This window comes from Typopeltis vanoorti, chromosome 5 (genome assembly GCF_054136105.1).
Source record: "Typopeltis vanoorti isolate ZY-2024b chromosome 5, IOZ_Tvanoo_1.0, whole genome shotgun sequence".
Taxonomy (NCBI): domain Eukaryota; kingdom Metazoa; phylum Arthropoda; class Arachnida; order Uropygi; family Thelyphonidae; genus Typopeltis; species Typopeltis vanoorti.
The window spans coordinates 122,912,377-122,929,824 of NC_143553.1; the positions used below are offsets into that span (position 1 = coordinate 122,912,377).

General features: G+C 33.8%; 1 protein-coding gene across 4 annotated transcripts in view; it reads left to right on the forward strand.

Annotated features, from left to right (window-relative positions):
* The first annotated feature begins 1,905 nt into the window (after positions 1–1,905).
* The window catches only part of LOC150106772 (calsenilin-like), an 82,992-nt gene continuing 67,449 nt past the window's right edge, over positions 1,906–17,448 (forward strand). For all 4 annotated transcript variants that reach the window (XM_090392692.1, XM_090392688.1, XM_090392691.1 and 1 more), the window contains exon 1: positions 1,906–2,084. In XM_090392692.1, the coding sequence (XP_090248818.1) occupies positions 2,063–2,084 (22 nt within the window). In that variant the 5' untranslated portion in view covers positions 1,906–2,062. The remainder of the gene's footprint in view (positions 2,085–17,448) is intronic.

Here is a 17,448-nt window from a genome sequence, read left to right on the forward strand (position 1 = left end):
AAAAATAACGAAATCGAGGGCTGCATAGTTTAGAACTCTACAAACAAATTATTGATTATGAACGAGTGATTGCCCTGATCGGATCAATTCACTTCTTATGTTTGATATTTACCTGATTGTGTTTGATCTTAGACAACGTAACATGCACAAACGCATACAATGATTTATTCTGGATTAAATAACTATTCGGTTTTTATTATTATTATTCACATTCACAGGCACTTAATGTTATTATGTAGGTTGTATATAGGCTATTAGATAGTTTGTATCTTTTCTTAATTTGTGACATTATTATTATTTCACACACACACACATTCTCCGTTATCCAACATGCTGTTGCCAGCTGATGTTCGTAATATTTTGGCTGTCTAATCCGCATATCAATGAAATGTCTAGTTTCAATTTTGTTACACATTTTCACTTCTAACTCGACCAAAGAACTCACAAGAGTCGCAGCTAGTATCTGTCCATAATTGAAATCCCTTTCCTTCTTCCCATGTCTTGTGAGATGGCGTTATGCAGCGATTTTAATAATTAAATGAAAGTATATACAAAGAAAGGTAAGACTCTAGAGATAGCAGGTATTGTCAGCCTCGGGGATGAATTAAATAAACTGCTGACACTAAATAGATAAAAACTTATCCAACCTCTTTTTTTTTTTTTTTTTTAAAAAAAAAAAAAAGCTTACGACTCCTTACAAAAGAACTAACTCGGATGCTTCTGGCTGGCGTTGCCTGGCAACCAGCATATCTTTGGCAGTAAAATAAATGACACCTTTCTACAGTGTGCAAATCAGTGGATGGTACTTAAGGCCATGTAAGCAAGTACAAGAAGAGAAAAACAAACAAAAACGAGGAAAATGAAGAAGAAGAAAAAAAAACATTATAAATAACCACTGGATTAGTAGTACTGTATAATTGTGTGTGATGCATGTGGTGCATTTCTGACAGATACTTAGAGATTTAAATAAAATATTTTATTGGTTAGAGACGCAATATTAAGTTTGCCGTTTCTCAGCTAGATACGAAAAGCCATTCATTTTAGTAAAAAAAATAATCCAATAGCCACTTACTGTTTTGCTAAAGATAAACGCAAAAACAGTAGAAGATAAAAAACTAACTGGTAATAATAATAATACAGTAAAATATGAAATTTTACAACTAGTGTAGTAAGATCAGATCTATGGGTATGCGTATATTAATAGTCTTGTGTATTTATCTTTAAATATTTTTGTTTAAATTTATTATATAAAATTATTACAAAAATTATTATAAAGAATAATTTATTTAATTGGATAATTTTTAAAAATAAATATGAAAATTCATTGAATTATATAAAACACCATTATTTTTTTAACATAATTAAAATATTTAAATTTTGGTAGCGGTTGCAATGCTCGGGGTTATGCGATCTATATGTATGTAACTGATTAAGTAATACCCTTGGAGGGTAATGGTAGCAATGCTGTAGCAAATGAAATTCCACTCAAGCTCGGCTATTGCTGTTACCCTCCTGCCATGATCAGAGCTTTAATAGCTCAATAACACGTTATCCTACACTGTCCTCTACAGATATAACGGGGACGATGAAAAGCAGTCTTGCTTTGCCCCTTTTAAGCCAGTCCTTGTAAGCGATGCTCGGTTTTGTTCCTTCTGAAAAAAAAATTATTCAAACTATTAAACGCATACTAATAAACGATTAAAAAAATACTAAAACGGTGTAGTTTAACACCTTCCGAGAATAATGCGAACGGTTTCATATTTTCTCTAGTAAATGAGCAGTTTATAGAGAACGCAGGCGTATTAACTTCACGCTATGTTACGAGGGCAATATCGTACTAAACTCAGCAACGTAGATCCGTTTTCGCAAACAGAGAGATAAGCAGACGAATAGCAGAGCGAGCTGGAGAGCCTGTCTGTACAAACTGTATACTCTAGCTCCCAGGAACCTTGCAAGCGGTCAATAAGCCTCTGCTGTGGTCAGAAGAAGAAGCAGTAGGGAGCAGATTGACTGCGACCTCTCACCCCGTGGGTTGCTATGACGTCCGGGATTATGATGTAAGATGTTCGGAGGCAAGAAAAAAGGTAAGCTTTTATTTCTTGTTGAATTCTTAGTGACAAATAGAGAAGGATCTTCATGATGAAGTAAAATTACAGTGGATGTTATAGAGAAGTGTTGCTGTCATATATTTAAATAGTTTTATGCGACTCAAATTATTGAACAAAATTAATGCTCTCTTATTATTAATTACCATGGTTTTATATAAAAAATGTGCGCTTTTTCTTAGAGCACATATTTTAAAAATGCCGGTTTTGAAATTGGGATTGTTTCATAGGAAGATAAGTTGTGCAAAATTAAAGTGAATACAGAGCAAAAATAAGGGGGCATAAGAATTTCTCCTCCGTTTAATTCAAAAATCAGAGAAAAAGAATGCATTTACATAATAATAATCTAATTAAAATATATTTAAATTTATTATTCTTAAAATATTAGATTTTTCTACAAAAAAGGGTAATTAACACTATAATATATTTCAGATAATTTTACTTTTATAACCAATACTTGAACTTTAGTTAAGTGTGATGGATGATGTGCCGGATTGAATCAATCGATCCTGAAATGCAGTGATTGATTCATTCAATCCAATACCCTTTGAGGGTAATGGATGGCAATGCTGTAGCCAATGAAGTTCTAACTGAGGCTCGGCTATTGCTGTTACCCTCCTGCCATGATCAGAGCTTTAATTAATAGCTCAATAACACCTTAGCCCTACACTGTCCTCTACAGATAACGGGGAATATAAAAAGCATTCTTGCTTCGCCTCTTTAAGCCGGTCCTTATAAGGACTATAATTAGTTAAGTGTAAGTAATTATATTGAACTTATGTTTTATTATTCTCTTTCTTGTGAATTAATATATATATATCTTTCTAGCTTATATGAATTAATATATATATATCTCTTTCTAGCTTATAACTATTTAGAAATATTGTATATATATGTTTCTAAATAGTTATAAGCTAGAAAGAAATATATATATCTTTCTAGCTTATATATAACTATTTAGAAATATATATATTTCTAGCTTATAACTATTTAGAAATATATTTCATCCAACAAAATTAAGTAAGTTTGACGCCGTTAGTACCCATAATATTACATATTTACAACAGGTTTAGTTCTGATTTTTTTTTTTTTTTTTGTAACAATGAAATTATTATTGATTTTTTCTTTTTTTTTCTGTATAATGTATTATATTCTTTCTGATTTCTTCCTCGAAGTTTAGCAGAGCTTATCTGAGGAAATAATAGATGGCTGTGGTTTCTGGTTATGTTTCTATACTGGTCGCAAGTCAGTTGTTGATTTTACTGTTTGTTGGTACGCTTGGAAGACTTCAACTGCTATTACACAGTTTTTAATTATTATTAATTAATAATAATTAATAATAATAATAATAAAATAGACAAACTAGAAAGCGAACAATCATAATTAAGATCTGAAACACACACTTCTAGTTTAGGTGTTTCAGCCAATAATCCCGTGCAATCTCTCTATGATGCCTGTTTCTCTACCGAATGTAGTTTCAATGTTGCTAAATACACATTTCACGTACCTAATGCTTAATATAAATATTAATAACATCTGCTTTTATTATTTTCTGGTTTCAATACTACGCTGTTGTTAATAATTATTATTCAGAGTACAATTATAATTGTACTCTGATTTCAATAAAGAAACTTTTACTTACGAACTCAGAAAATAATTTCTGGCGTACATTTAGTGATCCTCGGAGTATGATTTCTCATAATACTCAGAATAAGAAAAGGATTAGTAGTGTATGTATTATACATATAATATTCAAATTTTTACATTAAGTTAAACCAATAAATTCTCAAGTCGAATCACTCTAAATTATAGCCTTTTACAAATTAAAGATTTTAAACGTAAATGGCAGAAAATAGCAAAAGTTTCCATTTTATTCCCTCCTTTAATAATAGTGTTTCGCATATAATACAATAAAGTGGGAGCACCGAGGATTTTTTTCCCTACGCTCAAAGGCAGAGAATGTCCAAATCTGGGATTACAGAGAAATATTTGCTACGGTTCTTATTACTCTTCACGGTCTTCTGAAAACTATTGAAGTATTCCTCTTGAGGTAGAAGCAGGCCCGTTAATACTTTGTCCACAGTGATGTTTCATGTTCAAGAAATAGATAACGATCAAAGTGGAATACAGTCGTGAATGGAGAAGGAAGACAACAAGATACATTTCTTCTTATGGGCATGTGAAAAATGGAAGGAATAATGCCATCATTATGCTTTATGAAAAGATGGCATCCTCATATAGTATGCATTCCTCATTACACAGAGCCATCTCTTCGCGGTGTCCTTCAAGAAATAGAAGGAGAGGAATAGAAGTGTGAAAATCATGTCGTCCGGTTTTACTGTTATAACTCTTTAAACGTCTGAATATTGTATAATTTGTAGACAGGCAGAGAAATTACTTGCTCATCATCCCTTCATAAGCCATACATATCGTTACATTATTCTATTAAGGAATATAATACCGTTTCCTTGTACGGAATTTTTTTCCCTGTCAGCACCCCTTTTTAGGTGCAGAATATTATATTAGCTAACAACTTATAAATTAGTTATCCATATTCTATTGATTTTATTTTATCATTTTATTATTATAATACTTATTAATATTTTAGTGGCGTGTGATTTAGAAAATTTTTATTCTAGAAAAAGTTTTAGAAAATAAAATTACCCAACAAAGGTTAGTGAGCTCCAGTCAGTACTTTCAGTAGCAGTGGCGGCCCGTGAAGTGTTAAATGGGGGTGCTGCCTATACAAAATAATAAAAAAAAATTCTTTTTCTTTTCTAATTAGTAACCAATTTATTAATAAATAAATCAGTAGATTTATTTATAAATAAATTGGTTACTGATTAGGAAAAAAATTATTTTGTATAGGCAACACCCCCCACTTAAAACTTCACGGTACTGAATCAGTAGACTCTAAAAGTTTCATATTTGCTCAGTATTTTGTGGAATAAGAAAGGATGTGGCCTCACACAAGGAGACACGAAAGTCACCGTTTACCCAGAGGCCATCCCTAAGTGAGATTCGAACACCGGTGATATTTAGTTACATGAATTGAAATTATTTACAAAATGAAAAATAATCACTTTAAAAAAAAATAAGAAGAACACCGGCTAATAATGCTGGATTTAGCAAATTTATCATTCGCAAATAATAAAATAAGAAAAATGTTACGCAAAATATTTTATTTTATTTCAAACTCTTTTAATTAAATACACAAATCTTAAAACTCAACAGAACTCTTTCATGGTATAGTGTTACCACTAAGACTTTTCACAGAAACAAGTAAAATTCAATTCCTCTCACCGGTCCACTGGCCTTTCATCAAACTAAAGATTTGACGTTTGCATCATGAACTGATATTGCGCATATAATAAAATTCATAAAGTATATATTTTAAAAATTCTTATCTTTTTTGTAAAAAGGTTTAGGTGTATTTTTGGTAAATATATTTGAATTTAAATATATTTTTGAATTAGTTAAAAGAGATGATACTAAAATAAAAAAATAATAATCAATTACTAATCCTAATACTTCTTTTTTAAATTCAAATATTGTGCATATCTTTCAATGATTTCCGATTATTATACCTTCATTATCCTTATTTTTAACGATTTAACAATAGTTGAAATTAAATAAATGTAGGACCTTTTCTATTTCGTAAACATCTTTCTTTCTTTGTTGATTTCGTTTCGAAATGGATGTATATGTTAAAGAATGTAGGAAAGGAAAGGTAAGCGACTCTTCTTAAATGTATTTAAAAAAAAAAACGATGCGTAATTGCAAGAGGCTCGTTTTTCGACAAAGAATTGTTTTTTTGAAACTAATACATTTGACGAATCTACATGAAGTCTGTGTGTTTGCTAGCGTTGTAATAGTTGTCTCGTTTTGGATCTCATCTTACTTCGCTTAATACTAGAGAATTCGATTTGATATTTTCTGTGAAAATATTGAATTAAAACAGAAGATATCTTGATCGCTCCCTCATTGCTTCCATCGATTCAAACACCGATGAAATATATAAGTGAAGCGGAATATTTATTTCATTTTTCCTTTTTTTTTTTTTTTCAAGCTTGAACGTGTTGTTAGCCTTTGTTTATTATTTGATTTTAACTGAAGAAATGGAATTAATTCTCCAAATGTTTAACATATGCGAGATTTGTTATTTGTAGTTTTTGCCTATATAAGCGTGAGCGTAGCCTCTGCTGACAGCATTTGCTCTTTAAGATTTTTTTAAAAGATATATCGATTTTATTTGATCTGATGGCAGATTCAATGTTTTAAAATGGTTTGATGATAGCAAATGTTTATTTAGTGTTTATATCTAAATTTAACTGACTAGAACCCGAGAAAGTATAACAAAAACCTTTAATACATCACAACTAGTTTCATCGGTGCTCCGACTTCTTCAGGTGAGAAATAAAAAACATAAGATATAAAAATAACAAGGTAAAAAACATGGACTTTCCAGCTTAATAAAAAGCAGAATAGTAACAGTCATATTTGAATAGGTGACCGCGTGCTACCGTTGGCATGAGTTGAATGTGTGCGACAGCTAATTTTAGAGCGCCAGTACTGGATTACTGTGCTATGGGAATCAGGCAAATTGTAGCTTAGATTGTTGTTCAAATGTGAAGGGTCCAGAACTATTTCTTTGGATTCGATAATTCTTCTTTCGAATTAATCCTTGCATATATATAAATTAGTAGTGCGTTCCCAGTCAACTTGATGTGGCTGTTCTTCAAGGTTACAGTTTGCCGAGAAGAGGACATGACTGGAAACGGCGCTTGCTCGTGTTCTACTGTAAGAGTTAGCACGTCTATGTTCCTCAAGACGAAGTGAAACAGATTTATCTGTCTGGCCAAAATAAGGTCGACCACAGTCGCACAAAACTTTATAAACACCAGGAAAATGCAGTTGGTTGTGTTTTGGTTTTGGTCGACTCAGAAATGAACGAAGTTTTGGCAGAGTAGTATAGTCGGTCTTTATGTTGAATTTCTTCAAAATCTTAGCTAGTTTTGGGGTAAGAGAGCTGATAAATGGTAACTGTATATGAGTGATAGGGTTGGAATCATCTTCTTGTCGAGGTTGTTGGCGTGGTCTCAAACGTTTAGTGATGTTACGAGACGAATATCCATTATTCAAGGTGTTTTTCAGGAAGTTAAGCTCTGTTTGAAGGTCTTCTTCTGTGGAAGTGAGACATCTTGCTCGATGGGCGAGGGTGGAGATGATGCCCAGTTTCTGAGGTGGGAAGTGATGAGAAGAACCAAATAAATATCTATCAGTTTGGGTGGTTTTTCGAAAAATTGAAAATTTAAGACAGTCAGGTAATCTGTTGATCTTTAGATCCAAGAATGGGAGAATGCCGTTAATCTCTAGTTCTGATGTGAATTTAATGTTCTGATGTTGGTTATTTAAATGGTTTAGAAAGTTTTGCAGTTCCTCTAAACTATGTCTCCAGATAAGGAAGACGTCATCAATGTAGCGTAACCACAGTTTAGGTTTCAAAGTAGCTGAGGAAATAGCTTTCTCTTCAAAATCTTCTAGAAAAATGTTAGCTAAGACTAGGGATAGAGGGCTGCCCATAGCTAAACCGCTAGTTTGTTTGTATATTTTATCTTCATAGCACAAATAGCCGGAATTGATGCAGTGAGTTAGAAGAGCAAACATTTTTTTAGAAACCTTGTCCTTAAGAAGCGTCAGAACTTCATCTGTAGGTACATTCGTAAACAGAGATACGATGTCAAAACTCACCATTCTGTCAGAGTCTAAAAGATTCGAATTTTTTATTTTTGAGATGAAATCTTCAGAGTTTTTGATGAAGGAGGAGGAATTGCCAACTACATGTTTTAAAGAAGCTGCAAGATATTTAGACAGATTGTACGTGGGTGAGTCAATCCCTTCGACAATAGGTCTTAAAGGAGTGTCAGCCTTATGGATCTTAGGCAAGCCGTTTATATATATATATATATATATATATATAAACAGATCTAAATTCATATTTAGATCAATTGCATATTTTATTTCTATTTGCCATTAAATGTACATTTACAATGCGACATGGCTTATTGTTTGAAAAAAAAAATGCCTAAGAAACTACGATAAGTACACTACTACAGTATTAAAACATTAACTTATTATTGCATGTAGTTTCTTTTTAATCAACTAAGTTGCTTTTTTGTTTACATTGTTTTCTTTGTATTTTCACATGGCGTAACTCAGTCCAGATGCAAAGACACAAACACGCCGTGAAATTTCACAATGCATTTAAGGAATACTTTATTTTTATGATTTTCAAATTTGTACTTACGTTTATAAAGAGTACATTTTATAGCATGAAGAAAGTAAGAGTATAAAATTTTAAGTTTGAAAAGATCTCCTGTGTTTTAAAAGAGTATGGTATGGCAATAACTGTTGTCTAACCAGATCAGGAACGTCCCTCCCCCCCACCCCCTCATTCAAGGACGTCTTTCCATTGTAATATCCAATTATACATCGGAACTCTTTTATGTTAATAAACTAACAACGACGTATGGTGCTTCCCAATTCTACACAAACCCATAGGGCGCTACATACACAGCTAGGCCCAATGAAGAGAGCGAGTAGATGTTAAGAAGTGCGAAGATGGAGTTCTAGGCGACGAGACAAAATTACAAATTTTCAACTAGCTCGTGAACTTAAGGACTAGTTTCGGGCAGAATTGAATGTCATCAAGGATAGGAATGGAATGGTACGAATGGAAGAATAGGAGATGAAAAGAGTACTATGGAAGGGGGTTCGACGAAAATTTGGAAGAGGCTCTCCCCAGTGTGATATTGAGTTGAAATCACCTCCACTTAGGCATGAAGTTAAAAGAATAAGTCCCCCCCCCAAGTGTAGGCAGAATTCACACAGAGCTAATTAATCACAGAAGAGACGGAAAAATTAGAGTGTTTTACAGACTGATTGTAGGAATACCGTAAACAGGAGACTTCAAGGGATCAGCATCATACAAGTCTCCTTCTTTATTAGAAGGATGGTGTGAAGAACAGTAGAATATTTCATGTAAGCAATATTCTACTAAAGGTTATTCGAAATAGAGACTGAGATGCATGCCCGAGGAAATTTCGGAGACTTGTGATTTTTCGATTAATTGCTTTTTCGATGAACTGTTTTTCCATTAATTGTTTTCGGTAAATTTTCTGGCCACCCTCTCCAGGAATGAAGCGAAGGATTTTGGACGCAGCTGGTTATTTCTTTATTTTTTCGATAGCAACTTACCGATGCGAAAGTTGAAACCGAACTTAAAGAAAGGTGATTTGAGACGGATGTTACGGGAGACTGTTGAGACTCGCATACAGCGAAAGATTTTCAAATAGATGGGTACAAGAGACGATCGGTAGGACACTGATACTCTTTAAGAGCATCGACAGAAGAAAGTTGGACAGAGAAATAATGGAAGTGGAACTACTGAAAACAGAATAGAAAGTACAGTACCTGGAAAAATTTAAAAACATTCAGTAAGATGGATGGAAGCTATCAGGTGTCTTCCAATAGCTGACACTTCAAGAAAAGCTCAGTATAGGAGACACACCTGATGGGAATTCGCGTGGAATATATTTGAATTATGGAGTAACAATGCTTGTTGACCTTATTATGAAATAATGGATGAATACCAATCGACGTTGCACCAAAACCCATTGATGAATGGAAATGCGCCTTGCACAAAGCTGTTATCCTTAGTCCTTATAAGGACTGGCTTAAAGGGGCGAAGCAAGAATGCTTTTCATCTTCCCCGTTATCTGTAGAGGACAGTGTATGGATAAGGTGTTATTGAGCAATTAAAGCTCTGATCATGGCAGGAGGATAACAGCAATAGCCGAGCCTCAGTTAGAACTTCATTGGCTACAGCATTGCCATCCATTACCCTCCACGGATATTGGATTGAATGAATCAATCACCGACTATGTAAGTAAAGGTGAAATCTCAAAAATACGGACGATCTCTAGGCCACTCCATAGTGGGCGAAAGACCGTCCTAATCTCAGCGTTGGTTCCACTAAGTGACGGGCTCCCCGACCACTGAGCAGAACCGCTCATATTCCGAGGAAAATAATTCACCGGCAAGTACCCCTCAGCGGGCCGTGCCGGAGAACACTTTCCCCGGAGACTCAAAGTGCTCCCTTAGGGCAAAACCTAAGAGAGCGAACTCATTAACCCAGGATAACAGCAACAGCCGACCTCAGTTAAAGTTCATTGGTTCAGCATTGCCATCCGTTACCCTATATGGGCATCTCATATAAAATCAATCAGCGTATGTGTAAGTAAAGGTGATATCTCAAAAATATCGGACGATCTCTAGGCCACTCATTCGTGGGCGAAAGACCGTCCAAATCTCAGCGTTGGTTCTACTCAGTGAAACTCGAGTACCGAGCAGAACCGCTCATATTCCGAGGAAAATAATTCACCGACAAGTACCCCTCAGCGGGCCGTGCCGGAGAACACTTTCCCCGGAGACTCAAAGTGCTCCCTTAGGCCAAAACCTAAGAGAGCGAACTCATTTACCCAGGATAACATCATCAACAGCCGAACCTCAGTTAAACTTCATTGGTTCAGCATTGCCATCCGTTACCCTATATGGGCATCTCATATAAAATCAATCAGCGCATCTCACGGTCGATTGTTCCATCCTCCACAAAGCTGTTATCGTTGTCTGTGATAACTTTATAATCCTAGTTATATTAATTTCTAAAAGGTGTTTTAGTGTCTTTAGCAAAAAATAAATAAATTACGGTAGTATAGTTAGAACTTAAATAACTATTATATAAATGTTATAATTCTATAATAAAAATTATAGAATTATAATATTTATATACATCTTTCATAAGTTAAACTAATTTATTTAAATAAATATAATTTAGATCTATAAATTAGAAATAGAACAGATTTTTGCTAGTATTGCAATTAGTTCTCAAGAGACTATGTTAACACCATTCTGTCAGCATTCGTGGTTGGATTTCATGTAAAGAACAAAATTCATTTCTTAAAGATATCATAATATTTCATAATATCTATAAAATGCGTTTTTTTTTCTTGTTAATCGTTTGAAATTTCAGTTCTACGAGATATAATTTAAAATCGCAAAAGTACGTTAATGTTTTCATAAATGAATTAGTTAACAAAATGTATTAAATAATACATTTTGTTAACTAATTCATTATTTATTAAATATCAGATTTATGTCTATGTACACTTTTTGTGTTGGGTCACAATAAAAAACAAACGGTAAATACGAATAAAATTTTAATTCAATATCTAAGCTCAGAATTCATGTCTTTCCAGTCAAAGGGGTATCATCAGACTGTGCCAAGAAAGCTCCGAAACAACAGATTTCTTAACGACATTTAAGACTACACAGAAAATCTGTACAACCCTTTTATTAAACTATTTCATTTGATGTCCGTTCATAATATCTATAAAATGCGTTTTTTTTCTTGTTAATCGTTTGAAATTTCAGTTCTACGAGATATAATTTAAAATCGCAAAAGTACGTTAATGTTTTCATAAAACAGACATTAAAGGAATGGAAATTTCGTTAATGTCTGCTTTATGTAAATAGTAAGCCCACTTGAGTGCGAGATTTACCGCCTCTTCTTTTATATCTTTATTTATTACTTTCCAAACTGTATGTTTTAACATTTATTATCTGCAGTAGCCTGGATTATCGTCCTAACGGATCTTGTAATATGTTTCTGTTCTTTCAAGGAACATGATCATTACGTATTCTGTTGTAGATTGTTAGTGTTGCAAGGTTTTCTTAATGTAATATATATATATATATATATATATATATATATATATATATATATAAGATTTTTTTTAAATAACTGCTTTAACTACTGTTTTCCTAATTTATTTTAAGATAATGCCGAGCGTGTGTGATAGTTTGAATAAATCATGATATGCATTGCATTTTAGCTTTATCCTTCTAGGATATGATCAAATAGAAACATATAAGAAATTCGATCTTTAAACCGGATTGATCACAAAAATGAAAAACAAAAGAAATCCTCTTTCCTCTTGTTCACTTGACTTTCAACCAGACGTGACAATGTAAGAAACGGATATTGAAACTGGAACAAGAGAGCTCGTGGACACTTGAATAAATTCTATTTCTTATAACGCAGGATGGAGAGGAAAAAAGCCCAGAGGCTACCTGTTGTCATGGGAACAACGCAGTTGTGTGCGTATATACTTCGATGCAACGTAAATAGCTTGCTTGTTATCGTGTGACAGATCCTTGGACGTATCACTCGGTGTTGCCATCACCCTACTGAGAGTTGACAGATCAGCCTCGCCACACAGTTTCTTAACACCGAGCTCCGTAATCAATTAACCAATCAACGAAATGCTGCAGGTTTATTCTTTCTGTTAACAGTCTTTCATCAGTTTCCATTCCGACAGTAAAAATAACACATTGGCCGTCACATAGCAACGAACTTTGTCCTGGTTCTAAGTTTAGACTCAGTTCTTAGAAAGCAAGTTCATTTTCATTTTCCTGTGTGACTTTCCTTGCCTAATTCATCATACGATGTCGTGACGCTTTCTTAGAAATATATAGAAGTTTGACAGTTTTGCAATTTTGCTTACAGAGTAATGGTTCTTATAAAACCCTGGTGGGCTAACAGTTTATTAATGCGTTTGACCGATTCTTTGTGTTGTAACATTAAATAAAGATTATGAACTATAATACGAAAGTTAATTATCTTAAAGTGTGCATTATTAAGATAATAATGAAAACATTAAGTGAGAAAAAAGAAATCTAACAGCACGTAAAACAACACACAAAAACTGTGGCCAAACCGCTAGATCATATGGGATACGATCGCATAAGAATCGATAGTATGAGGCAAGTACAGGTTAGCTTTTAAGTATATTCATTCAGGACATTATCTTCTCCCTCTCTTTCTGACATTCTTTGATTTCTTATATATATATATATATATATATATATATTTTTTTTTTTAATTTTATAACTCGCACGCATACACACCACCAGAACAAAATTAATAATATCATTACGATCCACATTGTTAAATTACAGATAATCGTTATACATGAAATAATTTTAATTTACTCTTAATTTATAACAATTTCGACTGAAAAGTAGGCTGTTAAAATTTGTAAAATCCATTACTGAAGGTTACTTTCTCTCTATATATATTAATGTTGATGTATTTCATCTGATTTTAATTTCATATTAAAATATAGTCGACAAACAGAATATAATTTCTCATAAAATATAATAAGAAAAAAATAATCTGTAAACTCTTTATTAGGAGAGTTTAATTAGAATATACTTATACACCATTTCTAATTATGTCAAAGTAACTAATGATTTGAAACGTAAAAACAAAATATATAGGCTATTAACCCCGTATGGTAGTCGGGATAAGAATAGCCTCACTGTAGCCCATGCATGTCGTACAAGGCGACTAAAATGGGTACCCAGGGAGGGTAATGGATGGCGATGCTGTAGCCAATGAAGTTTTAACTGACACTCGGCTATTGCTGTTACACTGCCGCCATGATCAGAGTTTACAGCTCTCTACTACCCCATCCCTACATTTTCTTCTACAGATAACGGGGAATATGAAAAGCTTTTTTGTTTTGCCCATCTAGCCAAAAAATAAAATAAAATAACAGCAAAATATATAGTGAACTAAAATTCTAATTAGCATGTTATCTGACTAAATATTATGCAGTTAAAACGTTAAATTAAACAATTATCCTCATTTTTGAACTGCTTTTTCTAGATATATTAAGAGTTGATTAGGTAAATTATTAACAATACACATATTTGTAGATTGATTTACCGAGCAGTGCAAAGATTATTAACAATAATAATAAACTGATTATATTAACATATCTACCACTTCATAGATTAATAAACACTGCATTGATATGAAATAAATTGTTCGGATTCAAATTGATTCCAGTGCAGTAAATGATCAGACGCAGTCATTCTCATTTGTTAGTATTACACTAATCTGGAGTCCGAGTACTCATTAGGGAAGTCACTGTAAGCTATACAATTCACCGTCTATACTGCTCAAACTCTCTTCTTGTACTTTATCATCTACTACCGCCTACCCAATATATTTATATGTTAATTACGTTGATCTTTAGCCGATTTGCCTGTTTCGTGGGATGTAAAACCTGAGTTTATCCGAAGCTGGAGAATCTCGTAACGCACCTTCGTTTGTACAAGTCCATATAAACATATTATTATTATTATTATTATTATTATTATTATTATTATTATTATTATTATTATTCATATACAGTATGTTATTTATAGCACAGATCTGGTCACCTGGCGATATTGACGATAAGGAAATACTGGAGTGGTTGCAAAGACAAATAACTATGACTGCGTCAGGACTGTTTAATATTGGTTTATGAGAACAAATTAAGATAATATGGTCATCAGGGCTTAGTAGATAGGAAGAGGTAAGGTGATACGATTGAGATGTACAAGTTGGTGAGAAGAGCCTATCAAATAGATATAAAGGAATTACTGCAGAGGGCAATGGATGATATGAGAACAAGAGGTACTCCCTGAAAACTGTACAAAGTTACATAAGTAGAATAGAGAAATGGAAATGACAGTGTTTGTGGAAAATGCTGATAGAATAAAACAGACTGAAGAGATGCTTGTGAACTCCCACTTGAAGTGGATTTAGATTAAATACTTTAAAGTATGTATGAATTGAAAACTAAGGGAAGTTAAAGCAGGAGGAATACCACAGAAAAGCTGGAGAGACTAGATAAGAGAAGATTAAGAGAAAGAAAGTGGAGAAAAAGTGTTCATGAGGAAAGTATTAGACAGAGAGCTTTGAACCACCTAACCTGACAGTTTCTGTTCTAGTGAATATTGATAATGAAGAAGCCAGGTCCGGGAGGATTTTGTATTTGACTGTGTAGCATATTATAGTGTATAAAAGACTATAATCTAGGACACCGTTTCCCAGATTTTCCTACGGCGGAACACTTCACAAATCCTGAAAATTTCACGGAACACTTTGGTTATTTTGTAATGTATTAATAATTAATTACGGCCTAATCATAAAGAGTATTAGTACACTTATGTATACGGTGTGACATGTTGACAAATATAAAATTACATTTTAATCGGTTATCAATCACTGGACTAATGAAATCTTGTAGCATATTGTAGTTTCCTCAGGACAATATCATTAAATTAATTTGTGCTGATTTTCATTGACATATCCCATTCTGATCACCAAAAATTTATAATATTATTATAAGTACTTACGAGTGAATGCAGACTTTTTCTCCTGTGTGCTGGTAGTTTTTCCCTCCTTTTGTACATCCTGGAGATCTTTGTAAGCTTGAGGTGGATGACTCACTATCTGTTCCGTCACAAACACCTTCAATAAGAGATTTCTTAATACCAAAATTAAGCAAAGTCCCTTGTCTCTTATTCATGTTAAAATTTAAATCTGCTGGCCAATTACTTTTAAAACATCACGACACTACGGTTTCGAAACAAGCAATTACAATACGAACTTGCGAAGAAAATACTCAGTATTACTAGATTTGAGAACCGGATACAGACTACCTTGATCATCAATTTCAGTGGAAAAAAATTCTTTATACTTCCTTGCTGATTGGTCACTAACATTTGCAACACAGATGTTATTTCGTTCAGTTTTGAGAACAGAGGATACGCCGCCCATTGTTGTAATCGGCTTGCAGGCAATTTTTATGACCGGTCATAAACAGCGGTATTCCCTTTCCCGAATTACTTCCATGTTTAAAAATACATACACGGCTTGGTCACTGACATCACGGAACACTTATTTACTTTCCGCGGAACACCAATGTTCCGGGAAAGTAAATAAATGTTCCGGAACACAATTTGGGAAACTCTGATCTAAGATATAAGAAATTATATTCTTATATTCATCTAAATTTCGAGATAAATGACGTTAACATACCATCAGATAAATCACTGCCAAAATGACTTATCAACAGAAAGGTGTTATTGTACCAATCCCCCACCCCCCAAAAAAAATCCATTACATTAATATATAATAATGAACGAATAATCCTGTAAGCTAAATCCCGCAGCTATTATTATTTCTAGTATTATTCTTTATTTCTGCACTATGCTCTGTTCATTCCGGGTTCAGCAGAAGTATAGAAAGATTTCCCCAAAAATCCCTCATATTAATTCCCATCGAGGGTGTCAGCTATTTCTGCAGGAAAGGAGTGATGCTCATACACAATTTCAAAGATAAGATAGCTATCTGACATGAGAAATAAGCCAGGAGTGATTGATCGAGTAGCTGTGCCGTAAGCGGAATCTCATTGCAAGAAGGAAATGCTGGTTAAACACGCTTACAGGAGGAAGGCAGTGCAGTAGCCACAGGTAGCCGTGTGACTGATTAAGATTAATGGGTCTGGTAATGAAGAGGTGGCAAGATGAAGATGGAGTCATGGAGAGTTCGTTCGAGTTGTTACCTTAGCAGCTGCAAGTCTACGACAGTGTAATTGCTAACAACACGACCTCGTACCACAGTGTTACTGGAGTAGAGCAAGACTGCTGTCTCGTCTTGCAGGGCTAAACAACTTCCGTATAGGATAAGTGGAGATTCTATCCTATTGGATGAACATTAATCAGCTTGTGGGGAGTTTATTAAACGACTTCATCGTGTTTAAAGTCAATGCAAAGGTCCTGTTACTTCTGTTCTAATGAGATTGTTTCTAGTATACTCAGGCATGGATATACTGTATAATAATGTAAGGTAAAGATAACGTGTGTTTAAGTTTTTACCCATTCTAATTTATGTTTTTGAATTATTTAAGAAATATTTATTTTATAATTTTATGTATCTCTACGTATTTTATAATGTGTTGACGAAGCTCCTGAAATTCTATTCAAAAAAACCGTGTTTTATTTTTTTCCGGGGGGGGGAGAGATGGACAGACTCCTTGATTCTTTATCCCTATCCCTTCATCTGATTGAAGAAAATCTGTGTGGATGGGGTGTTATTGAGCTAAAAGCTCTAGTCATTCTAATAGCCGAGCCTCAATTAAAACTTCATTAGCTACAGCATTGCTATCTGTTACCCTGGGTCGTAGATTTGACTTTTCGCATTCCAAAAATAAAGTCCTTAAAAGGGCGAAGCAAGAATGCTTTTCATATTCCCCGTTATCCGTAGAGGACAGTGTAAGGATAAGGTGTTATTCAGCTATATAAAGATCTGATCATGGCAGGAGGGTAACAGCAATAGCCGAGCCTCAGTTAGAACTTCATTGCCTACAGCATTGCCATCCAT